General features: G+C 37.3%; 1 protein-coding gene across 1 annotated transcript in view; it reads right to left on the reverse strand.

The window, feature by feature from the left end:
• Dmd (dystrophin) overlaps positions 1–26,955 on the reverse strand; it is a 1,737,386-nt gene that overhangs the window by 829 nt on the left and 1,709,602 nt on the right. Inside the window, exons 66-69 of the mRNA XM_048796385.1 lie at positions 26,592–26,835; positions 25,675–25,798; positions 12,861–12,953; positions 4,416–4,447 (exon numbers count right to left, since the gene is read on the reverse strand). Coding sequence (XP_048652342.1) covers positions 4,416–4,447; positions 12,861–12,953; positions 25,675–25,798; positions 26,592–26,835 — 493 coding nt within the window. The remainder of the gene's footprint in view (positions 1–4,415; positions 4,448–12,860; positions 12,954–25,674; positions 25,799–26,591; positions 26,836–26,955) is intronic.

Genomic DNA, 26,955 nt, shown 5'->3' on the forward strand with positions numbered 1-26,955 from the left:
TCTAGAGCCTAATTATAATATGACCCACATTCTAGCATGCACAAGGCCCTGGGTTCAATCTCTAGCACCAGAAAAATATAATAATATGACCCACATGTATTGCATGGATTTGGGTACCTGTGTATCCATCTTTGATATCCTCCTAAATGAGGGTTAACTATCAGAATAACCTTTTAATAATAATGTGGCATGACCTAGCATTAATGCCCCAGAATGGAACATAAGAACAGCATGTTCCTGGATGCTTTGTAGCAAAATTTAGATCTAGACTATGATGTTCTGATACATTCACACTTTATGGCTTTCCTTTTCATTTATGTCCCATATTTTTATTGGGCTAATTTTAATTCTTAGACACTGGTAAATCATCCTGCTCAAAGTACTGCCTTTGGAATGGAAAAGCTTTCCTAGGCTATGACTACCTTGTCATGGATCAACTTTACAGATTCCCAGAATAATTGTTAAAATCCCAATAAAAATTAAAGATAGTCTAGAGCAAGTATTCTGTCCTAATTATTTATTCCCAGAGACATGTCTTTTTTTTTTTTTTTTTTTTTTTTTTTTTTTTAAATACGAGGGGATCAAAAGAGGATTCACGGGCAGGCACTTAAAACCACAATGGCACCAGATCAATGTAGGACTTATTAAAAGTTTAATGCGATTCAAGCATTTGTGTTACAGTGACCAAGTTTGTAAATCTCTTTGAGCTTTATTAGTGCAAAAAGTTTTGGCGAGAGCTAACTACATTCTTTTTTAAAATCACTTTGGATTTTGGCTGAGACTACAAATATAAAAATTTTTAACAAAGCCTATGTACTGTTCAAAAAAGTGGTCAACAGTTTGGCAGTCCTCTATGAAGAACTGAAATTGTCTTTTGACTTCTTATTCTTTTAAAAATATTTATTTATTAGTTGTAGTTGGACACAATACCTTTATTTTATTTATTTTTATGTGGTGCTAAGGATTGAACCCAGGCTTCACATGTGCTAGGCGAGTGCTCTACCGCTGAGCCACAACGCACCCCCACCACCCAGTCTTTGACTTCTTTATGCTATAAAAACCACAGCAAGATGCAGTGGATCCTTTGTTGCTCCTTACTGCTCAGAGTACAAATAGATAATGATGCCACCAGCCAGGAGGGCTTCTCTGTTTTGTTTTGGTACTGGGGATTGAACCCAGTGTTTCTCTAGAACTGAGCTATATCCCCCTGCCCTTTTTATTTTATTTTGAGACAGGGTCTTACTAAGTTGTCCTGGCTAGGCTCCAACTTGGTGTTCTCCTGCCTCAGCCTCCAGAGTAGCTGGGATTAACAGGCATGCACCACCATGCCTGGCCCTGTATCTATTTTTGAGTGCACAGCAATCCTGGGAAATCTGCACAATCATTCATGCATAATTGAAAAGGATGAACTGCAAATTTTGAATTACTAGCAATCTTCACAGCTATTAACAAAGCCAGTGAAAAAAAATCCAAGATCCTAACAACATGATATCTGAATATAATTCAAACTATTTCTTATGTCCCACATCTAACTATAGGATAGTTCACCTAATAGCTAGAAATGTATTATAAAACATAAATAAAAAAGGGAAGAACTTGGTTTTTCCTGCTTGCTATGGATAATAAAAGTGCCTTTTTAGAACATGTGCTAAGGGATATGGACTAAAGTTCAAAAAATATTAAAATAAGTGAATGCATCTGTAAATTATATAGCCACGTGGTGCTTCTATTCTTTAAAATGTGTTCAGTTACCACCTGGAAGGAAAATTCTTGAGTTTCTTAAGAGGCATAAATTCTAGGGGTATCTGCTATTGAAAACTTTGCCAGGGAAAACAGGTTCATTATTCTTAATACACAACATACATTCCCACAAAAATGTTAGAAGGTCTTTCACCTGTTTAGACTGTTAAATGTTAAAAAATGGCCTTGTGGCCATCCTTATATTATAAAAACAAAGAGTTTTTAGAGTCACCTCACCATATCTGTTATCCCTTTAGTTACTGCATTTATAAATACCTGTTTCACCAAAATAATGATTCCAATTTTTTCATGAAGGTTTCCATAAGATCCAGAAAAAAAAAATACAAATTCTGTTTTGGACAAAATATTGCCCCAAAGAATCAAACCTCAATCCACTGGAGGATTCAAACCATACTGTGACATGAATACATAAAACCGATTTGTATCCTGGTTCTACTATCCGTGTGGGTAAGGCACAGCATTAGTGCGGTCATCAATTTTACCTGACAGATTTTTCTAAAGTCAAAATTAAAATCTCATTCCTATAAACACAAGAGGCACTGAAAAGCAGCCAGGATTCAGGCGTTTGCAATCAGCTTCAGGCACAAGTTGACACCAAAATATGTCTATAGAAAGTATTAATTTAATCCATTCTTAAGCAAGGATTATTGAACACAAAGGCACCATGCGTTGAACATTAGGGCAGTTTTATGTTTTTCCAAGTTGGCACTAACTGCAACACATTTAGTCTCACAAGCCGCCACTGCCTAAGGGAGTTGTTTTCCACAGTGATTGGAATTGAGACTTTCTGGCAAACATCCAAGACCTCAATAGCAATCTGGCACTCTATTTTTTTTTAAATACAATTCCCAAATAAATGGTTAGCATTCAGTTGGCCCAAGCAAAGCCAGAATACTGCAGTGAAATTTGCTTATCTTTTCTTCTCTATAGTTTAATCTCTGGGAAAATATCTGGTCTACTGTGCATTTAGGGTATTGTCATAGCATTAAAAAAGTGATTATTGTTTTGATTCTCTGGCTTCTGGAAACTTATCTATAGTACGCCTTAGGTAGTCATCTCCAAGTGCCTCTGTGACTTCAATTGTGTGTGCTGGCCTTTTAAAAAAGTTGTTCATCAAAAAAAAAAAAACTCATTCAGGGGGTCAAAACTGTGGCACAATTTTTTCACAAAAAGTTAAAATAAATTTTAAGGGGCACTTACCATAAGAACGAAACCAAGAAGTGTCACATATGAAGTACATGAGGCAGGAGCAGTCAATGCTTCACTGACTCAGGTTTCCTTAATTTTTTCTCCCAGCCTACCACTCCCTCCCTAAGACCCCATTGCATGAAGCCCTGGAAGGGAGCACTGGTGTAGACACACTGAGGATCATGGGATTCATTACACTTGCACAGCATGGTATTGGCAGAATTTCCAATATGACTTCTTACGTTTAAATGAAACAGTGGACTTCAGTCCATCCCATTGGTAACAATCCAGAATCTTCTCATATAGGAACTCTCCACCCATTCAATCTGTCACCCAGAACAGTGCATACCACTGACATCCCACCAGTGAGCTTTCCTTCTCCCCTCTTTCACATTAAATTCTTGTCAAGGACAATCTTGTTTCATTTGGGCTGTCACTCAACACTGTCATCCAATAGCCACTTGATTAGGTAATTCAATGTTCAGACAATATTCCAGGTAGAACAGGAGTAAGAAGCAGTTTTTTCACTGTAAAATCCCTAAACCACATTCAGTGATAGTGCTGTATGCTGCTACTTTCAACCCCTAGTGAGACATTAAAAGAAATTCAAGACTCCAACTTTCAATTTTTTTTTGGAACCTAATTGGTTATTATTTTCTCCTGGCTCCAAATGCCAAATGAAAAAGAACATCTTCTAAAGGGCAAGTGAAGATGACATAAGCATTTCAATGCTATTTTCTGAGGTGGCAGTATAGCATAAGAGTTAGGAGTATGGCTCTGGAGCCAGGTTGCCTGGACTTTAATCCTGGCTCTGTCACCTTGGACACACTGCTTACCCTCTCAGGAACTGAATTTCCTTATCTGTAAAATGGGGTTAAGAAGTGTATCTACTTCATAGATCTGTCATTAAGATTATTTGAGGGAAAAAATAGCAGGGGCTTAGAACAGTGCCTGGCACACAGTATGTGCTTAAAAAAAATATTAGCTAAAATGGGAAAGAGTGTAGGAACCAGGAAAAAAGAAAACAAAACCAAAATGACATCATCCCAGAAGACTAAAATCCAAGGGCACTGGCAGAAAATGCTAAGGTCCTGGAAGTGGAAGGAAGCTTTATGACTCATCAATTATGTTCAAGGCTAAATTTATTTTGAAGACTTTGTGTTGCAAATGGCAACAGATGATGAACTGCAGGATTACATCCTAGGGACCACAGAGGATTGACACTTTAAAGAGATTTCTGCTCCCCCAACCCCCATCCTGTCGTCATGGTGATGACCACAGCAATGAATGTTTGAGGAATGTTCCTCATGAGCTGCAAGTGGAGAGGTGACTACCATCCTTACATTATGACACAATGTGCAATACACACATGCGCGTGCACACACACATTTCTTACACAAAGGCCAAACATAGAAAGCAGGATGAGACAGACAGAAGCCATGGCTGTGAGCCTGAATCTCACTAACCTCTCTCATTGGTTTTCCAGGGGTATTTCTTCCTTTAATAATAGAGAGAGGAAGAGGCAGAGATATCAGAAAGGGAAAAAAAAAACATGCATAAATATACAGTTTCATACCAATTTGCTTCTTTTACCAAACAAATGTTGAGATGACAATTCATTTATTCCCTTCTGGAGGAAAAAAAAAAAAAAAAACAAACGGAAAAACCCAAAAGACACATCTAGTCGAATAACCTTTACATACACTTAAAAATCACTGTAAACAGAAAACATGATTCAGGAGACATCATTTATGGAATCCACAGAGTTCACGCATTAAACTGGATGAAAACTGGCATGGAATAGAAATTTGACAAATTGAGCATTGTTTTCAAGGGCAACTGTAGAATCTTAAGCTTAATATTCAATAATCTCAGAATCTCTTCACTTTGGACTTGACAATCAACACACTGAAACATAAAAAGTAATTGGCTGTTGTGTGCCAAAACTTTGCACCCCAAATGCAAAGGAGAATCCCATATAGAGGCTGAACTCCATACTCCTGGGATAATTTATTCTATCTGGTAGAAACTGAGTATATTGATGATTGGACTGGGGACATTTGAGAAGATAGCAAGAAAAGATGAAGGGAAGAAGTAAATCTCACTAATGGGCAGGCCACAGAGCCAGATCCAAGAATGAGCCTTCAGCCTCCTCAAATTTCAATAAATATCAGAACATTGAGAGTCAATGGCTAAAGACACACTTGGCTTGCTTTACAGAATCCTATATCTATATGCATTTAATCTATTTTTGAATGAGAAAGTATTTTTCATAGTTGGATGGAAATTAGGAACCTCCGACCATACTTAATATCTCTTGGGCATGAAGTTTCCTTTTATCTCCAGGTCTTCAAAAGTGAAATACTGGGTTTCAAGCTATTTGGCTTTGGCCATGGGACATTTCCTAATAGTCTTAAATGGAATTCCAGCATTTATAACAGATAAAAGTGGAGTTGTTAGAGAGCCTGTCCAACATTTCCTTTTCCCTCAACCCATCATGCTTAGTGGCTCCAAGACTAAAACTCCCTGAAATAACTTCAGAGACTGAAAAAGTATGGAGTTACAAAAGAAATCTTTCTTAACTCAAAGTTCCAAACTTCTAGCATATATTAAAAGTTTTTTCTAGGTATGACTTTTTCCTTCCTTCCCTGCCTCCCTTCCTTCTTCCCTCCTTCTTTTCTTTCTTCTGAATTTTCCTGAGAGTTAGAGATTGCTTAAGGACCATGAAACGATGTTCTTGATGCTCCCCAAGCGTGACAACAGAGAAAAAAAAATTCCTGGCTCCTCAGCAGGAGTGTTATCAATGGCAGATCCATAATATGTCATAGGAAAAGGGAGAATATCATTAAGCTCCATGTGAATTACTCGCCCTTTCTTTTGAATACCTTTTTGGTTTTTCTTTCTTTTTAAATCTTTATACTTTCAGGTATACTGTCTGGTAACAGAATTCTCTCTCCCTATAAAACTATAGATTCCTTGAGGGTAGGTTCCCATGTTGCTCACCCACATTTTATCCTTAAACCCTAGCCATTATTCATATTTGATAACTGCACTGAATTTGTAAGGTAGTATCGAGATCAAGGCCAAAAGTCTTTTCTGTGTTCTAAGCAATTTGGCCTTGGAGTACTATTCTTTAGCTTGAATGCCAAGAGTTTGTAACTTGTTCTGGCTTGTCACTTTGTTCTATTTTTAAAACTTCAGAACTTTTAGGGAGGACAGTATTGTTAGAAAATGATGTGATTTCATTTCAGAATGATCACAGTTCCTAGAATGATCAACTTTATGTATCTTTATTAATTTGACACCAAGTCATATTCAGAAGTTAGTATCAACTGCTTGCAGCTGGATAGTCTGCAGAAAATGCTATTTGGGTGGTTCTAGGTAGGTACTTCTTCAGAAGCCATGCTTCAGAGCCCATGTAAACCCTAATCTTATTCCAAATCCTCCCTCTTCATTCAGGTCCCTATGTGCTCATTAACAGTATAAAAAGAAGTTCCTCTTTTGTAAAAAATAAAATAAACTGTTAAAAGCAAATAATGGCTGGGTGCAGTGGCACATGTCTATAATCCCAGTGACTTCAGAGGCTGAGGCAAGCGGATCTCAAGTTCAAGGCTAACCTTAGCAATTTAGTGACGCCCTGTCTTAAAAAAAAAAAAAGCCAAAAGGGCTGAGGATGTAGTTCAATGATTGACTACTCCTGGGTTCAATCTCCAATACAAAATCAAACCAAAACCATAAAAAACAAACAAACAAACAAACAAAAAACAAATAATGTTTTCTATTGTACTGGGAACAGTTCTACACTGACAAAATAGAACCTACTTGGTTGCAACATTTTAAAGAGTTCTTGATCAATACACACACACACACACACACACACACACACAAGTACCAGATAAATGTTTGATTTCATAAGTACAGTCTTTGAAAATGAATTTCCTTACACCTTCAGTTCAAGTGTCCATCTGGCAATGTGGTATATTATCAGGAAATGAATCAAGAGAAAAGGGAAGTGTGTTGGGACAGCACTGGCTCTAAATAAAGGGCTTGGTCAGGTCTGGAGAAGTTTAGTTTCCTGAGGCAGTATGAACTTGAGATTATTGATTGTAATTTACCAGTTCAGAGACAAAAGTGGAGGATGTTATTGTTTTTGACTATCTTTAATCTTAGTTCACTATTTTTAAAAGGTAGGGGAAATTTTGTCCATTTTTAGGGCTTCTGTTTCATTTACAAGTCAAAGATGATTCAAATAGCTACCCATGCTTTCAATACTGAATATGCAAGTTCTTTGGTGAACATGGATATAAATATATAAATCAATTCAATAGCACAGGTTTGTTGAGCTGAAACTTAGTTAGCACTGAAGTCCATGGCTGTATTCATGTAATAAGCCAGAATGAACACAAAATAGTGTAAGGCAGAGATTGGTAAGATTTCTCCATGCAGGGCCTGATAATAAGTATTTCAGGGTTTACAAGCCACACAATTTCCGTAGCAACAGTTCAAGCTTGTCACAACCACTCTGCCCTTGCAGTGAGAAAACAGTCACCAATAGCATGTAAATTAATGGATATGGCTGTGTTTCAATAAAACTTTATTTCTAACAACAGGCAGTAGGCCAGATTTGGCCCATGAGCTAATCCCTGGTGTAAAGGATAGCTGCTCACAACTTTTGTGGAACTAGATTAGAAACAATAGTGCCCCAAAGGGGGTACATCCATCTGCCTTTGTTCTTTATGTTGCTCTTCCATTTTAAAAAAAAGTGAGCTGGGCACCATGGCACATGCCTATAATCCTAGCAGCTCAGGAAGCTGAGGCAAGAGAAAGAGGATCTCAAGTTCAAAGCCAGCTTCAGCAAAAGTGAGGTGCTAAGCAACTCAGTGAGACTCAATCTCTAAAAACAAAATACAAAATAGGGCTGGGGATGTGGTTCAGTGGTCAAGTGCCCCTGAGTTCAATCCTTAGTATAAACAAAACAAAATAAAACAACAACAAAACCCCACCAAACAAAACAAACAAACTATGAAATGATGTGAATTTTAAAAGATGGCAGGTTTTAAAAAGCTGTTGTGTTGGGTAATTTAGGAACCTTTGACAGAATGTATGTGAGCATATTTGAGAAGGGATAGTATAAAAGAGATAGGATGGTACAAGCTTTGGGAGACATATTATGTGGCACAGGTCAGTAGGCCAGAGACTACACACAACAGAAATCCTCACAAAGCACTGCTCACTGCTTTCTTGATTGTCTTATTGTAGTAAGAGCTTATATTGGATTCTATTATTCATTAATCTCTATGAATGGAAGCTTATTTTGGAGAGACTAATATCATACCACCAAGAAAGCATTTCTTTCATTAAGCACGTACTATACATATTAAAATACATCTGTAGACTGCTAACTGATCACTGACTTACGGACAAATTGCTTAAAGCATTTATTTTAAAATCATACTTATTGTTCATTCATGTAGTATTCCTATAGAATAATGGGGGATATTTGGAAAATGTCTTAGAGTAGATAAGTAAACAATAATTTTCATTACATTGGAATTCAACTTGTACATATACTCAGACACAGGGATGGATTACAGATAGATAAATGGACAAATTAGATAGAAACTGGCTAATGTTCAGTGTTTAAATATATACCGAGCCACTGAAATCTTCCAAATGGTTGTGAACTAACTGTATCTAGATAGAAAAGATATAATCACAAAGCTAAATGTGCATACGTTCACACATTCAACACAATGCAGTTTATTTTGCCTCTTATACAGGAATAATGTTGGCCTTCAGTTTATCACTAAATGGAGAAGCATGCAACCCTTTATTAATTTGGATAACTGTTTAGCAAGGCCATGGAGATAAGATTAGAAGCCTAATTTAACTTGTGGAATTGGCCATGAATAAGGAACTTAATTTCTTTGAGCTTCTAGATACTCTTTGTGAAAATGAAAACTAAAGATTGGTTGATACCTTAAGGTCCAACTCTTAAGTCAAAACTTGGCAAGAGCTAACAACAACAACAACAAATTGTAAATTTAAAGTACACAACAACCCACCTATTCACGTGCTTTATATAATTATGAAAAATGTATTTTTTTTAAAAAATGATTTTCCTCTGTGGGCAATTAACTAGCAGGGTTAAATAAACCATGAGGTGGTATTTAATAGCAGATTTCCACTACATGTCAGACCTCTGGCTCTGACATCTGTTTTGAGTTACTCAAACAGCTGTCTGAAACAGCTGTAGCAACCATGAACTTATTATTATTATTTTTTGTAACACAACAACAGGAACATGGATGGAAGAGTCAGAATAAAACTACAACGTCCTCTAAGACATAAACAGATCTTGGAAGCAACTTCCATGGTAAAAATATTTATTTACTTTTTTAAAAAAAAGATATTCACCTAGACAAAGAAAACTGAGATCAGTTAGATAAGACTTTTTTTAATCATCTGGATCAGAAAATCAATACAGTGGGTTGTAATCAGCATTTTATTTTTCAGTAAATAAAACAGAGCCAGTGCATAGGCTTGTGTCTATAATCTCAGTTACTTGGGAGGCTAAGGCAGGAGGACTGCAAGTTCCAGGTCAGCCTGGGCAACTTGAGAGAGAAGTGGGAGGAGACCCTGTCTCAAAATGGAAATAAAAAGGAAGTCTGGGGACACAGCTCAGTGGCAGAGCACCCTTGGGTTTAATCTTCAGTACTGCAAAAAAAAAAAAAAAAAAATAGAAAGAAAAGAAGGAAGGAAGGACGGACGGACAGAAGCAGCATGCATTTATGTAGTATAGAAGTACTGTTTCAAACATTTGTTTCTGATCTTTGTATGTATATGTGACTATATACATACATGTATAGTGTATGTAAAATGCTTCTCTTATATAGATAATGATCAATTCAGGTCAATGACTACCATTTTGAATATAAAAACGCTTAGATGACCTTCCATGGATATTCTATTTCTGAGAGTCTGTAATCCTGAGATGTTGAGATTCTCAAGAACTTCTGCTTAATATCAATCTAATATACCTAACAACTGGTAAGATGAGATGTTGAGATTCTCAAGAACTTCTGCTTAATATCAATCTAATATACCTAACAACTGGTAAGATGTTCTTTTTTAACCCAACTGTTCCTGTCTCTTTCTCAATAAAAAAAAAATGCTTTTAGTCATAAATAAAAGATCCAAGAGACACTTTTTTTTGGTACTGGGAATTAAACCCAGGGGTGCTTAACCACTAAGCCACATCCCCAGTCCTTTTTATTTTTTATTTTGAGGCAGGGTCTCATTAAGTTGCTTAGGGCTTCACTGAAGCTGGCCTTGAACTTGTGATCTTCCTGCCTCAAACTCTCAAGTCTCTGGGATTATAAACATGTGCCACTGTGCCTCCAAGAGGCACTTTTTAGTCTATTTTTATAACAATGAAACTTTTTATCCATCTGAATTTGAGGAGGAAAAGGCCTAATAACAATGCCCCATTTAGCAAGAATCATGGAAAAACAAAACAAAACCCAAGGTCACAGTATCAAGAAGACCAGCCCAGCTCCGCTAACACATTAGCCACTGTTTTATTATATATATTTTTGTCTATTTTTAAGAATATGAAGTAATTTTCTCATGCCACTGGGGTATGATTAAATAGAAACTTAGTCAATGGAACTGGTGTAAGGATAAGGCCTCCTTATCCTGTATTTGAAAACTGCAGAACTTGGGGGGATGGTATTGTTCCATAAGCAATAATTTAGCAACACTATCCAGGCAGCCTGAATAGTTTCCCAAGATGCCATACAAGTAAATCAATATCACACAAGTAACTACAACAACATCAGCAATGTTAACTGCAAATACCATATCAGAAGAGGTAAATTTCTAGTCTTTTAGGAGACTTATTCTACACCCAATCTAGTTTCAAGGACTCTAAAAAGGAGACTCAGGGATATGCTGCAAAAGATTTTACCTTAAAGCTAATTAGGGTGGAGCAGAGGCATGGGTACAAAAAAGAAGGCAAGGCTACCTCTGGGGAAGGAAAGCCAGCAGTCTTGCTGTTGCCTCTTTCCTGAAATATGCTTGTTGTTTAGATGTGGGAGAAATGCCCAGGGCACCAACAGAGCAGCTACCTACATCCCATACAGCAGGTAAACAAGCTTCCAGTTCAAGGGGCTGGGATAAGATGCGTATCTAGGACCTTCAAAGGAAAGCATGGGGGTGATGAAATGTGTACAACCTTGAAGAAGAAACTTCTGCTTCAGGTTAACTCCTTCCTTCCTAATTCACTATCAGGTACTTTATTTATGTAGTATAGAAGCTACTGTTTCTGATCTTTGTATGTATATGTGATTATATACATATATGTGTACTGTATGTAAAATGCTTCTCTTATATAGATAATAGTCAAATCAGGGATTTACTCATGCCAAATAAATTTCTATTACAGTTATCATATAATTGCTTTGTGATCTGAACTTCTTTGTAATTCTCTGTCCCCAAGGGACCGTAAGTTCCTTGAAGGCAAGGAACTTGTCATTTCTTCTTTGATTCCCTAGTACTTTCTCTGATCCTAGTAGGCACTAGTAAAAGCTGACAGGATAAAATAATGAGAATAAAGGTGAAAGCGTTTGATTTCTGCCAATCCAGTATATGGTCTTCTCCTTATAAATAGTGAAGAGCAGAAAGAAGAGATATGTAAGCTATTCAGGATGGGGATGCAGGTGGCAGGTGGGGGGTGTAGAGGTGAGTGGAAGACAGATAAGATTCTTATCTGTTAAAATCAACACATCAGTGGTGCTCAGCAGTGAAAAGATGGCTGGTGCAGACATTTAAAATTAGCTTCCCCTGACGGTTCCTTAGCAACGCTCCGCTAGAACATTATTGCTTTTAGCTTGCACTGCATAACGTTCACTTGCACATCAAATAGCTAGGAAATGGCCATTGTTAACTGACACTGAACAAAAAGATAGGAAAAACATACTACTCAAAACACCCTCCTCATTGCCCTTATGGAGAGGAACAAATAGCCCAGATTTTCTGCCGCCCTTCCCTCCCAGGCTGCCCATTAGGGGTGACAATCATTGGTCACAAAGCCTGGTGTTTTCCTCTTTATACTTCCCCAGGCTTTCCTTCTATTTGATCACAGGTGACTGCTACCATTCTTTTTATTTGTGGAAGGGAGGTGGATCAGTGACTTTTATGTTGGGGCAATATACCAAAATAAATGCCCCCAGAAACTAACAATGGCAGCAAAATATCTCTTTGGGTGAAGGGAGACATCTAAAGCTCAGACTGGAGGGAGGATTCTGTGGGTGAAAATGCTGCTTGTGCATAAGAAGCAAAATATACAGGTCAAAGTGATGAAAGGAAATATTAATATTTTTCTTTATAAAGCTTATACTCCAACTATGGATTAGCAAACTAATCTATAAAGACTCATTATCTTTTACTTAAATGATGGGGTATGATACAATTTTTAAATATAAAAGGGCATCAGCCGGTGAGTCAGAATCCCTAGCACCACCACTTGTTAGGCATGTCCTAGGCCTCACTGTACCACATAGCAGCTACATGTTCATTCATTTCCTCATTTGGAAAAGTCACACAATAATTACTCTTAAGTAAAAGATACCTCCTAACTAACTCTTCAGACCAATATGTGAAGCAAATAAAATATTTGACACAGTAGAATTCCTATTTCTAGAAACACCTCAATGACGTAGGTGATTGAATTCCAAATAAGCGAAACCAGAAATTCATAGTAAAATAACATCTTCCCACCATGGACCCAAATTGGCATTCTGTAGGCACATGTTGGCTTTCAGGTGGATAATGCATATACATCAGTAGGGTACAGAAGAGAGTGCCATCATTCCAGTTTATGTGAGTCCCATTTAGGTATTGGAGCTTACCTCTTGAACTAGGGAAGGAGTTGTTGAGTTGCTCCATCACTTCCTCTAACCCTGTGCTTGTGTCCTGGGGAGGACTGAGAAGATCTTCCTCACCTTAATGAAAGAAAAAAACAAAACAAAACAAAAGGATGAATTATATGTTAGCAAAACATAGAGGTTCCAGAGAAAGGGGCCATGATTACTTTTTAAAGCCATTATAGTAAGGCATGGTGGTACACACCTGTAATCCCAGTGATTGGGGAGGCTGAGGCAGGAGGATGGTAAGGTAAAGTGCCCCCTGGATTAGATGCCCAGTACATACCTCCCCCATATATATATATACACATATATACATATATATGTGTGTGTGTGTGTGTGTGTGTGTGTGTGTAAAATTCCCTTTACTTGCTCATGAAGAACATTAACAAAAAAATCCTCCAGCTTAATAATTAGAGGACATGGGATGGGGTTGTGGCTCAGCAGTAGAGTGCTCACCTAGCACATGCAGGGTGCTGGGTTCAATCCTCAGCACCACATAAAAACAAAATAAAGGTATTGTGTCCAACTACAACTAAAACAAAATATAAAAAAATAATAATTAGGGGTTAATTCTTTAAAGTGAAGAATTCTACATAGTTATTTGTGTCACTATTCTTGGAGAAGAAAACAAAGTTTAAAAGATTGTATATCCAGTGAAAAATAAAAAGGGATAGGGATGTGGCTCAGTCATTAAACACCCCTGAGTTCAATCCCTGTTACCAAGGGGTGGATGGAGAAGTTAAGTTGACAAATCTTCTTTTGTTATGAAACATTAACAAATGTGAACCTCTTCCCTAACTGGTACTGGGAATTGAACCCCCAGGGGCCCTCCACCACTAAGCAGCATCCCCAGCCCATTTTATTTTTTATTTTGAGACAGGGTCTCTCTATATCAAGAAGGCTGTTCTGGAGCTTGCAATACTCCTGCCCTAGCCTCTGGACTTGCCAGGATTACAAGCATGTGCCATTGCACCCAGCTGAACTTTTTTTGGAATGAAACAATTATTACAAAATTGTAGTGTATCTCTTCAACACAAAAGAAATGTTTCATTCTGTGTTTACTTTATGAAGGTAAGAAAAAAGTGAAGACACTGAGGTATTTTTTTCATGCTTCACTTTGACATTTAACTAAAATTACAAACAAAACTCAAATACCTTTAAGGCCTAATGTAATAGAAATAAAAGTTGCACGTGACCTGCATAGATAATGAAACATTAGTATTCTAAGGATAGTAGATGTAGAGTGTAATGGGGAATTTTGTTCCTTTCCTCCTTGTTACTTGGGACTACATTATCAAAATGATGTTTGATCATTTTATAGAGAGAAATTTTCTTTCTCAGTTTTGAGATTTGCTTATGTGTGTAGAGTGCTGATGTGTAAGTAAAGGAATTCTTGAGGAATGGACGGCTTTCTCAGAGAATGAGAATCTCCTTATAGACTTTATACATCAGAGTCTCTATTGTTCATTCATATGTCAAATAAATACCCCTCAAAGAACATTTTGCAGTAAGGGGGAAATTTCTTAGGTGTAAATCAAGTTCATTTTGAATTTTGAAGGTTCTCTGAAACTAATTTTCCATAATAGTCAATCTTCCAATAATTAAAATAACATCTTTTCAAGCTCTACTTGTTCAACACATTGTTACTTCCATCTAAAACAAGACCTTGTTTCAGCAAGTCAGCAATAATGACCATGCTTAAGGGCAACCTCAGGTTCACATCTCACTTATAAATGACAGGGGAGCCAGCGAATAAATGATTTACATATTCTTGCATTTCCTTTAGTCTATACCACTTGGATTTTCAATGATAATTGTAATACTGAAGTTATTCTTACATTTTCATCTTTTTTGGGTGAGGGGAGTACTGGAGATTGAAGCCAGGCATGAGTTACCACTAAGTTACATCCCCAAACTTTTTGAGACAGGGTCTCCCTAAATTGCTGAGGCTGGCCTTAAATTTGGGATCCTCCTTCTTCAGCCTCCTGAGTGGCTGGGATTACAAGCATGTGCCACTACCACACCCAGCTTATCCTTGCTTTTAAAGCACCAGCTAAAAGAATCACTGCTAATGCTAACCATTAAGACAAAAATCATATCTTAGTTGGATCTGGGGCTTTATATCATTATTAGAATGGAGAGTTAAGATTTGGGATAATAAAAAGCCTCTGTGTATCTCATGGTAACAGACCACAGGAAACCTCTTTGAAATAACAAAGACTGAAAAGGAGTGCTGAAGGATTAAGGTCACAAAATAGAAAAGGAAGACTCTCTATACATGCACACGTGTGCGCGCGCGCACACACACACACACACATACACACACAATCTTTAAAGAAAGAAAGAAATGACAGAAGGTATTTTTCATTTCTCTTTTCTTGTAGTCTTAAATGCCCATTATCTGGTGAAGATGGAATGAATGAAATACTACCATGTGGAACAGGATCCTGACAACTGCAGGGCTGATTATATCTCTTTGTTCCATTAGTGATGCAGATTTTTGCTGAATTGGGAAATATGAGGGATTTTTAATGGTGGCAAGTCCACCTCTGTGACAGTATGTCTTATAGAATAAATCAGAACCTACAGAGACACTCATGAACATCGATGTTAATATTTCTGACAGTTTAATTACATCATACTGGAGCTCGAGGAACTCAATAGTAGTGTGTTAAGATTCAGGTTCAGTTCAATGATGTGATTGGCATTCCTGTCCCTGAATTATTTCAAGGATCAAATTATAAAGTATAAGTTGAATGATGTCAGCCAAGTTCAACTTTACAGATAAACTATCATCTGTGAGTCTCAAATAGGAGTGCCCAAGTACAAATGTAAAATTAGCTTGTTTTAATGGAAAACTTTCATGGCAGTGATAATTAAACTTTTTTTAGTGCTGAAGATTGAACCCAGAGGCTTTGTGCATGCCAAGCACACATTCTACCACTCAATTACACCCCTAACCCCCATTCAAACATATTTGAGTATCTAATACATCCTAAATATCACATAAACAAGTGAAGTATCATCTTGTTTTCTTCTTTTCTCAATATGCTCCAGATTTCTCAAGATGACTTTATCTTTTTAATTGAAATCAGATACATCTCCTGCATGGATGAGTAGAGGTGAATCAACTGAAAAATGCTTAATGGCTAATATTTTCAGTATTAGATTATATAGGAGAAGTTAAAACTTTTAAGTGGAACCTGAATTCAAAGTAATATCATTGTACTCTAATATACTGGGTCAGTTTTTTTAAATGTTTTACATAAAACCCATAAAAATTAACAATAAGATTTTCATTAAAAAATTGACCAAAACTGACTATATTCCAGGCACAGTTCTAGACGCATGAGTTATAGAAAAAACAACCAAAAACCCTTGTCTCAATGAATCTCACATTCTTATAGAGGTATTCATGCTGAACAAATAAACGAGTAAATTGTTTATGTATGTTGGGTGGTGGTAAATATTCTTTTTTTAAAATTATTTTTTAGTTGTTGATGGACATTTTAAAAAAATTTATTTATATGTGGTACTGAGAATCAAACCCAGTGCCTCACACATGCTAGGCAAGTGCTCTGCCACTGAGCCACAACCCCAGCCCAGGTGATAAACATTCTTGAGGAGAGGGTTAGCAAAGGACAATGAGGACAAGTCTTAAGAAAGGGAAGCCTTGGAAACTCTCATTGATAAATTGCACTTGAGCAAAACCTTTAAGGACTTGAGGGTGTGAGCCATGTAGGAATATAAAGGGAAACTGTAACAGACAGATTAAATAGCAAATGCAAAGGTCCCAAGAGGAGAGTGTGATTGACTTGCTCAAAACACAGCAAGAAGAAAGACAGTGCAGACAAGAATGAGAAAGTTTGGGAGGAGCAGACTTTCCTGGCCCAAGAATTTGGATTTGCTCATGTATGGGACAGTCCTAAATCCAACCCATGACCTAGGGTCAAGTGCAGCTGTGCTCTTAGAAAATTTCAGTCAACTAACAGAGATATTTCTTTTTTTGTGGTGCTGGGGATTGAACCCAGGGCCTTGTGCATGCAAAGCAAGCACTCTACCAACTGAGCTATATCCCCAGCCCCAACTAACAGAGATGTGAATGAGAAAATGCAACTTAAGAATTTTGTTGCAGGGCATGGCAGTGCACTCCTGTAATCCTAGCCTATAATCCCAGCAGCTTGAGAGGAGGGGCAGGAGGATCACGAGGGCAAAGTGAGCCTTAGCAATTTAGGGAGATCTTGTCTGAAAAATAAAAATACAAAAACGGTTTGAGGATGTGGCTCAGTGGTTAAGCACCCGTGGGTTCAATTGCTGGTACCAAAAAAAGAAAGAATTTTGTAGTTACTTATAAAACATGGCAAAAGCCAACAGAAGGTTCCCAAACATATAAAAATGCCAAGATTTGAGGAGACAGAAATGCTAATTACTCTGATTCGATCATTACACATTGTATATTGTATTGACTTAAAATGCTGTACCCCCGAAATAAGTACAAATACTGTATGTCAATGAAAAATAAAAATATGACAGTTGATATACTGTTTGAAGACATCAAACTAATAAGATACCAATATCTGTGGGTTGTTTGATTATATGCTATGCAAAATGACAGGCAATCCCAAAATGTTTCTGATCCTAATAACCATACCTGTGACAACAAGCCCTCACTCACCCCACCAAAAAAAAGAAATAAAAAACCTTTTCATTTATTCAATAAGAAAATACATACTGAATCACTAATGTGCCCACTAGGAATCTGGTCAGTCCTTATCCATACTTTACTGATTCACTGCCTGCTCAAATAGCATACTGCTAGTGGTTGAGGGATTTTAGTTAATAGCAGTTCCTTTACATTAACACTTCAACTTGATTCAACTCCAAATTGATTCCCACAAACACATGTAAAAAATTTTTTTGATTCCTAGCAATATAATCTTGGCTTGTCTGAAGTTAGTCAGAGAAATGACAGAAACATTTCAAAAATGAATGTTTCAAAATAAAGAAAGATAGAGTCAAATTCAAATATTACCTTGATACACCATAATGTGTATCAAGGTAATATTTGATCACCAATGAAGTTAAGAAAAAAAAAAACAGTGGGATGACTCAATTTAATCTAAGAAAATAGAAACAGAATGGCTGATCATGGCAAGATATGCTTTAAAAATATTCTTTTTTAAATTTTAAATTGTATTTGCACACAATACCTTTATTTTATTTATTTATTATCATGTGGTGCTGAGGATTGAACCCAGTGCCTCACATGTGCCAGGCAAGCGCTCTACCACTGAGCCACTACCCCAGCCCCATGGCAAGATATTTTTTAAGTCTTCTGAAACACACTGTGGTTTCAGACTTTTCTTGAAGAAATGGTATTTTATATGACTCATTCACTTTTCCTCAATTCCAAAGCTGATCATGGTTCCACTTGCTTACAAAACAATTTTAGGCAGAACCTATGTAGTCTATGCAGAAAAGATTTTGCTCACATCTAAGCAGATTATTCTCTTTTAAAAAAGGAACTGCGAATAAGAAAATTACTTTCTTTTATAAAGAGGCTGTGTGTGAGCAAATATGCCCACTATGATTTTTCTTTGGATTTTAACCAATTTCCAACTTGATGTGTTATTTACTAATGTCTTCTTGCCTTTCTTTACTTTTTCCACAAGAAAAATTACAATGATTTATCCAATACTCTATATTTGCCTTCAGTTAACTATTTTATGTCATCATTTAGAATAGATGCTTTCAATTTTACACATAAATACTGTGCATAATATTTTAAATAAAATTATGGTATACTGTGATTATGCTGACAATAATTGGTCAGTTTTAATCTGTGGTAAGAAATATGGAAATTAGTAGCTAAACTTCTTAAATATATTGTTCCAGATGTACACAAGAATGTATTGTGCTTGATTTCTAAAACATTAATTCAGCAAGCACTTTACTGGAGGTTTGTTGCATAAAAGATGCTCAGTTAGGAAAAAAAAAATAAGCAATTCTTACGTCCTGTCCTTAAGGGGCTTACATTCTACATAGTTAGGGGGAAGAAATAAATACTAATAACTGTTATTAACACAGGGTAAATGATAAGATATAATACATAATAAAACCATACAGTGTGGGCTGGGGTCATGGCTCAGACCCACGTGCGAAGCACTGGGTTCAATCCTTAGAACCACATAAAAATAAAAAAAATAAAGTTATTGTGTCTATCTACGACTAAAACAAAACAAACCCATACAGTACATGATTAAGTTCTAAAGGAAGATCCACTTCATGAAAAGAAAAAAATGGTATAATTCAGGTTAAGAAAGCATGTGCAGCCAGGTGTGTTGGCACATGCCTATAGGCCAATGACTCAGGCACATGACTCAGGAGGCTGAGGCAGGAGGATTGCAAGTTCAAGACCAGCCTCTGCAACTTAGTAAAGCCCTAAGAAACACAGTGAGACTTTGTCTCTAAATAAAAAAAAAAAGGGTTGGGATTGTGGCTTAGTGATAAAGTGCCTCTGGGTTTAATCAATCCCCAGAATCCCCCCCTGAAAAAAGAAAAAGAAAAAATTGTGCTCAATGCTAAAGATAATGTTAAAGAGTTTGGACTTCATTTTGAAAGTATATAGAAGCCATAAAATGCTAAAGGAAGAAAATAATATAATATAATCTGACTAGTAGGGAAGTAACTAGAACCATCTGGAAGGCTTGGAAATGTGAAGATGCAGAAGTCAAAGGAACCGATCAGGAAAGTATTTATATCATCTGTTCAGGTAGTTCACAATGAGGGCTAAATTTGGACAGATGAATTGAAGGATTTTGTTCTTTTGATAAGAAACATAACAGATTGACCTTGGCAATTGGATTGATGGTGAAACATGGCTAAGGAAGGCAGGTACAGGAAGAAAGTATAGAAAAATAACAATCTTTTTATAGTTTGGAAAGTTGGAAGTTTTGGGGGAGAGTACCAAGGATTGAACCTGGGGGCATTTAACCACTGAGTCATATGTCCATCCCTTTTTATTTTTATTGAGACAGTCTCACTATGTTGCTTAGGGCCTAATGAGGGCCTCAACGTTGTTGAGGATGGCCTCGAACTTGTGATCCTCCTGCTTCAACCTCCTGAGGGGATGGGATTATAGGTGTGCACCACTGTGCCTGTCAGAAAAGAAGTTCCAATTACAATTTCAGATTGGGTAATATTTTTATCCAGAAGATGCTCAGGAGAGAGGACCGGGCTAGAAATTTGGATGTAGGGTTATCAAAGAATGAAAAGAGAGCCCAGGAAGAAGAGTGAGGGGGACAGAGAGAGAATATTGAGGAAAGCCTTGATGTGATGAACAGAGGATTAGACAATGCTTACACAGTAATTCTGCATCAAATATTTAATCATGCCTATAATCCTAGCAGCTCAGGAAGCTGAGGCAGGAGGATGGCAAGTTCAAAGACAGCCACAGCAACTTAGCAAGGCCCCATTATAAATAAAAAAAAAGGCTGAGGATGTGGCTCCGTGGTTAAGTGTCCCTGGGTTCAATCCCTGGTACCTCCCAAAAAATGCTAGGGAATAATGACACATTTTCAAATAGACAAAAAATAAAATGCAAAATATTTTACAAAGAATAATCTTGTAGTGGGTGAGAAGTCACTAGAGATAAGGACTTGTTAGAAGTCATAGACTCTGGGGTGCAGAACTCAGGAAAGTTAAAACAAGCCTTGTGTATGGTTTGGATCTAGGAATGTCTCCTCAAAACTCATGTGTTAGGCAATGTGACAATGTTCAGAGGTGAAAAGATTGGATTTTTGAGAGCTGTGACCTCATCAGCAGAGTAAACCATTTCATGGATTAATGATTTGAACAGACTACTGGATGGTAACTATAGGCTGGTGAGGTGTGGCTGAAGGAAGTAGGTCACTGGAGGTGTGTCCTTGGGGACATAACTTGTCCCAATTTCCTGGCTGCCATGAGCTGGGCAGCTTTCCCCCGCCATGCCCTTCCACAGTCATGTTTCTGCCTTGGGGTTGGTCAACTATGGACTGAACCTCTGAAACCATGCATCCAACTAAACTTTTCCTTCTCTAAAATTTTTTCTTGTAAGGTATTCTGGTCATAGCAATGGAAAGTTGGCTAACCTACTTTGTTAATTTCTATTTCTTTGTTTCTTCCAATAGAGTGTGCACTTCATTAACATACTGTCCCAGTAAAAGCTATATAGAACACATAGGGTACACAGAGATTTATTGGTGATAAGCATTTCATGGTTTGAGGAAGTACAGTTGTCCCTTGTCCCTCATAATTTTGGAGGATTCATTCCAGAATCCTTGCAGTTACCAACAAATCCATGATGCTCACATCTTTTATATATAAAATGGCATAGTATTTGCATATAACCTACATACCTCCTTTTGTATAATCTAAATCAACTTCAGATCACTTATAATATCTAAGACAATGTAAGTGCTATGTAAACAGTTATTATATTGTATGTTTAGGGAACAATGACAGGAAAAAGTTTGTACGTGTTCAGTACAGGTGAATTCCAACCCCCACACTTTCTAACTATGGTTGATTAAATCCGTGTATGCAGAACCTACTGGGTAGGGAGGGCTGACTGCTCCAACTCTTTAGACAGATCACCTGGTATGACTTCTTCCATATTTCAGTTAAAAGAAAATGATTGGGGTTGTATATATAAAGAATGCCATTTTCTATCTAGAATATGGCTCAGCAGATCCCAGCCTTATCACATCTCAAACCTTCAAATAATGAGGACACACATTGCATTTATTTAAACACCTGCAAGCCTCTTTCAAAATGATAATCCTTTTCCCTTTCTAAAACAAACTTGCTTATGCAGTTCAGAAAAAAGAAAAAGAAAAAGCACCTTTGAATTCAGTCTTTTCTTTCAAAGAACAAACTTTAACAACATAGCCAATCCATCTTATCATTGGCAAGTTATCTCTTAGCTTAACATAGCCACTGGAATATAGCACTTCTGTCCCTGTATTCAATTCTGCCACAATCTTATTTCCACAAATCATCAGGAATACGGCCTGATGTGTACTTTCATTTGGGTGCTTTAACAGGAATGCTGCCTTTTCATCAGTGTTGACAACCTAAATAATTAATGCTTCTAAGCACCCAGGGCTCTGAATCTCACTGCTAAAATATGTGACTTAATTTCACATGCTTTACTTACTTCAAAAAAAAAAAAAGGAAAATCCTGAAGTAGGAAATAACAACAGAGGCACTAAAGCTCAGTTGTTTTCAGAATTTATAGACTTTTCAAAGGCATGCAATATTTTTTCATGCACTGTGCTATCATTTATAGTCCCAACAGTCCATTAGCTGTATTCAGATCTCATGTGGAGAAAGAGAATCCGACACAGAGACTGCCCTAAATCACTGAGGTGTAGTAAAGTCAGGAAAACAACCTCAAATATATTCCCTTCCTTCTCCAAACAACTGAAATGTGGCTATCTTATAACATTTTGACTTCTCCAGAGGAGAACGTGCATCTCCTTACGGCTCCAGATTCTTGAACATCACCCACTTCAATCACCCACTCTCCTCCTTCAGAAATGCTCAACGCTTAGCACTCTCATCCACTCTCCTTGACATCTTTCCCATCATCACCATAAGGGTCTCACCACCCTGCTGATGAGCCCCACAACTCTGGCCTTATAAACCACACCCTTAAACCCTCAATGATCTTCATAAACCTTCAGCAGCTTACTGGGAAGCTACATCCTAAAAAGTAGAAATCGCTTGAAATCATTTTACTTCCATGATGTCCAATTTCAAATTTTCTTGACCAAGGTCTCCCAATGTTTCACCATAAATTTCATGCATATCTTTGACTTTTCCTTTCTGTCCTATCAATTTAGGAATTTTCCTTCTCTTTAGAAGGAAAGATTCTCCTTTGGAAGATCTCAAGTCTGAACACACCATCATACCATAGGTGAAAGAGCTTTAGGTGTGAGGAGGAATCAAGGAGTCACAGGTCTCTTCTGTGAGGTAATACTTATTTGTGGGAGGTGGGGAGGGGATGTTTTTTGAGATGCTGGGCTCAATTAATTAATCCTCCCACTCCAGTCTTCCCAATAGTTGGGAATACAGATGAACACCATTATGCCTGGCTCTGTGAAGTATTATTTGGAGTCAAATATAACTAGTTTAGGACCCAGGGAAAAGGAAGCTAGAACGTGGCACTGACTCATGCTCACTTGACCTTAAGAGAGAAGGAGAAATGAAGACAATCAGTCAAATATTCGTGGTGTTCATAAAATACTACTGTCTAACCTAGCACAGCAGGAAAAAACCAATGAGCATCTGGCTAACAACCCCGGTCACAGCCATTTATTACCACTGTAACGTGCCTTGCTCATTTTGACCTTCATTTATTGTTTATGCCTCATCAATTCCAGATTTCTTAGGAATCAGTCCTAGGCAGAGAACCTTGCTGAAGAATGACACCAGATCACACTGACCATTTCCTCCACAAACTCATCTCATTTTTACCTACCTGGTAATGCCCCCAAAGTGTAATCATTTTCCTTAGTTCTCATTCATTTTTTAAAAATTTGTTTTTAATAGTTATACATGTTAGTCAAATGTATTTTGACATATTATACATATATGGAATATGACTTCTGATTCTTTTGGTTGTACATGACGTAGAATTACATTGGTAATACAATCATATATGCACATAGGATATCTACTATCTTTCCTAATTTTTAAGAATAACTTATCTTTTAATTTCATTGAAACAACAGAAGTTCCAACTTCCCTTCTCTTGGCTGAAAATATTTTCCAAAGTGGCCAGTGCATTTCCAGTGACCCTGTGAGTTGTGAGTTATCCTCATTTCCATTGATCTTTTTTTAAAAAAAAAATATATATATATATAGATATAGATATATAGATATAGATATAGATAGATATAGATAGATAGATATTAGTTGTTGATGGACCTTTATTTTATTTATTTATCTATATATGGTGCTGAGACTCAAACCCAGTGCCTCATACATGCTAGGCAAATGCTCTAGCACTGAGCCACAACCCTAGCCCTCCATTGAGCTTTCTATCATACCTTCCTTGAACATATTCCTATACCCCAGTCCTTCAGCTTCCTATCACCCAAATAGAGGTCTTCCCCAAGGTATTGTATCTGAGTACATTTGCTATCTATTTCTCATCCCATACCCTTTAGCAATCAGTTTAATGAAGCTCACTCTCAAATCTCCCCAGTCTGCCCTCTTACATCTGGGATAGACCTGTACTTTAAACTTCTTTCTGGACATGACACAGAATACCTGATAGCTCCTCAAAAATATTATGTCCAAAATCAGGTTTTACTATCTTCTGCCACCCACATCCTCTCCCCTTATTTCCTTCCCTACATTTTACAGTCATTTGCCCAGCCCTGGGCATTCTATTTTCATGGAACAATTTCATATGTAGACACATCGCTCAAATGCAGTCACTCACAATTCACATTCCTTGGTCTTAGCAACTGCCTCCTAATTGGTCTTTTCATTGGTAAAAGTTTTACTTTGGGTCAAATACAGGGGCCAGCACACAACTTTTAAGAATTTTTTTCTTAAATCTTTTTTAGTTTGGTAAGTTATTTTTAGTGGCTCTCTGACACCAAAATCAGTTGAACACCTCAGTTCAATGTCCATTTCACTATAATGAGCTTACAGCCTTCTCCTAAAGCCTTATTTCCTTGTTCTCCCTGATTGGACCTTATTTTCCTACTTAATTGGATTACTGGCTATTTCCTCACCTTTGGGCCTAATCTCCACACTCTCCCTTACACTATTCTTACCTCAGGGTATGCTTGATTAGTACTTGTTATGGTCTGGATGTGAGGTATCCCCTGAAAGCTCATATATGAGACAATGCAGGAGTATTCAGAGGTGAAATGATTATAAATTATGAGAGCTATAACCTAATCAGCAAATTAATCCACTTGATGGATTAATAATTTTAAAGGATTACTGTACTGGTAGGTAACTATAGGGAGGTAATTCATGCCTGGAGAAAATAGGTAATTGGTGGCATGCCTTTGTGAGATATATATATATTTTCTTTTTGGGTACCAGAAATTGAACTCAGGGGCATTCACCACTGAGCCACATCCCTAGCCCTAATTTTATTAGATACAAGGTCTCACTGAGTTGCTTAGCGCCTTGCTAAATTGCTGAGGCTGGCTTCGAACTCCCGATCCTCCTGCCTCAGCCTCCCGAGTAGCTGGGATTACAGATGTGCACCATCGTGCCCAGCTTGGTTTATATTTTGTCCTTAGCACCTCTCTCTCTCTCTGCTTCCCAGCTGCTATAAACTGTGAAGTTTTATTCTGCCATGATGTTCTGGTTTGCCTCAGGCTCAGATAAGTAGAACTGGCCAACCATGAACTGATACCTCTGAAAGCATAAGCCCAAAATTAAGTTTTTCCTTCTCTAAGTTATTCTTGTTGGGTATTTTTGTCATGGTGGTAAAATGCTGATTGACACACTAATCCATTTTTTAGAACCCTTTAAAAATATCAACTGGTCATAAAGCATTCCCTGGTCTCCAAAATGAATAAACTGTAATGCTCCCCTGCTTGTCCTGAATAATTGAAGGCTAGTTCTTTGAAGACTAGGATTATCACATTCCTTAAGGCACTTGTGAAAATTCCCCATCCAGAAATGTTAGATAATCTAGCTAATGATTTGAATTATTTGCAAACATTTCACCACTCCCAGATCTTAAGAGATAACAAAATCTAGGAGTAGTTAAGATACTTACCCATAGATTCTGAAGTTTGACTGCCAACCACTCGGAGCAGCATAGGCTGACTGCTATCTGACCTCTGTAGAGAGGTTGAAGGAGAAGATACTGTGGTACCATTCACCTTGGCCTCTGCCTGGGGCTAAGGCATCCAAAAGAAAACAATTATTTTTAATAATAAATGAATATATAAAATAAAATGTTACAGAACTCAGGACCAGGAATTTTGACCCATTCTACTTAGAAATCTCCCAAAGGTTATTGAATTTGGGATATTTTACTGTTGATATAATCTGTGGATTTTATCTTTGTATCTGAACTCTGCCCCCTCATAAAAATGAGGAAAAAAAATAGGGGTTCAGTAGAGCAAGATATTTATCATTAGACTAAAAGACCAAAATATTTGGAAAGCTATGTGAGAATGCTGAGACCACACAAGATCTTAATAATGTAATGGAAAATTCATATTTAGGGGAAGTATTAAGAAATACAACAGAGAATTTAAAATTCTCAAAAGCCAGCACCATGTCTGGACGAAGTCTGTGATAGTGCAGTAACTTGTTAGGTTTTTAATGGAAGCTTAAAAATTTATGTGTTAAGGATCAGAAGAAAAGTCCAAAGGTATATTAGAAACTATAATGTCAAAGAAGATAGTTCCATTTCAAGAGGTAAATTTTGGAATTGTTTTTTTCAAAGATGCCTTTCAAATTGGTCTAATAAAAAACATTTTGGCAGGAAACATCTTATATAAAAATGCACACTTGTTTTCCCCTTTTTATATCCTTTGACACCTAGCATTTTGCTGGGCACATTCTAAGCACTGAAGAATTGATGCTTATACTTACAAGAACTCTGAGTTCTGTTTTTTAGTTTTGCTTAAGAGGGAAAAAATGAATGTTTGCAAATATCTCATATTAGAGAGATATGGGTCTCACTTGCTCCAGCAGCTGCCTCAGCCTGTGTAACTGTGACTCCAGCTGTTTATTGTGATCCTCCAGGATTTGCATCCTGGCTTCCAGGCGGCCTTTGTGTTGACGCAGTAGCTTGGCCTCAGCAATGAGCTCAGCATCCCGAGGACTCTGTGGAGAGGTGGGCATCATTTCTGGAGGAGACGGCAGTGGGGACAGGCCTTTATGTTCATGTTGTTGCTTTAGACGATCATATTCTGCTTGCAGATTCCTGTTGGCATCATATAAAAAAAAGGAGGGAAGGAAAAAAAGAAAGAAAACTGAATATCATCACCAGATTTCTTAGAACATGGCAGATAGAATCTGACCACCACCAAACAAGAGCAAGCAA

Source organism: Marmota marmota, unplaced genomic scaffold, assembly GCF_001458135.2.
Source record: "Marmota marmota marmota unplaced genomic scaffold, marMar, whole genome shotgun sequence".
NCBI lineage: Eukaryota > Metazoa > Chordata > Mammalia > Rodentia > Sciuridae > Marmota > Marmota marmota.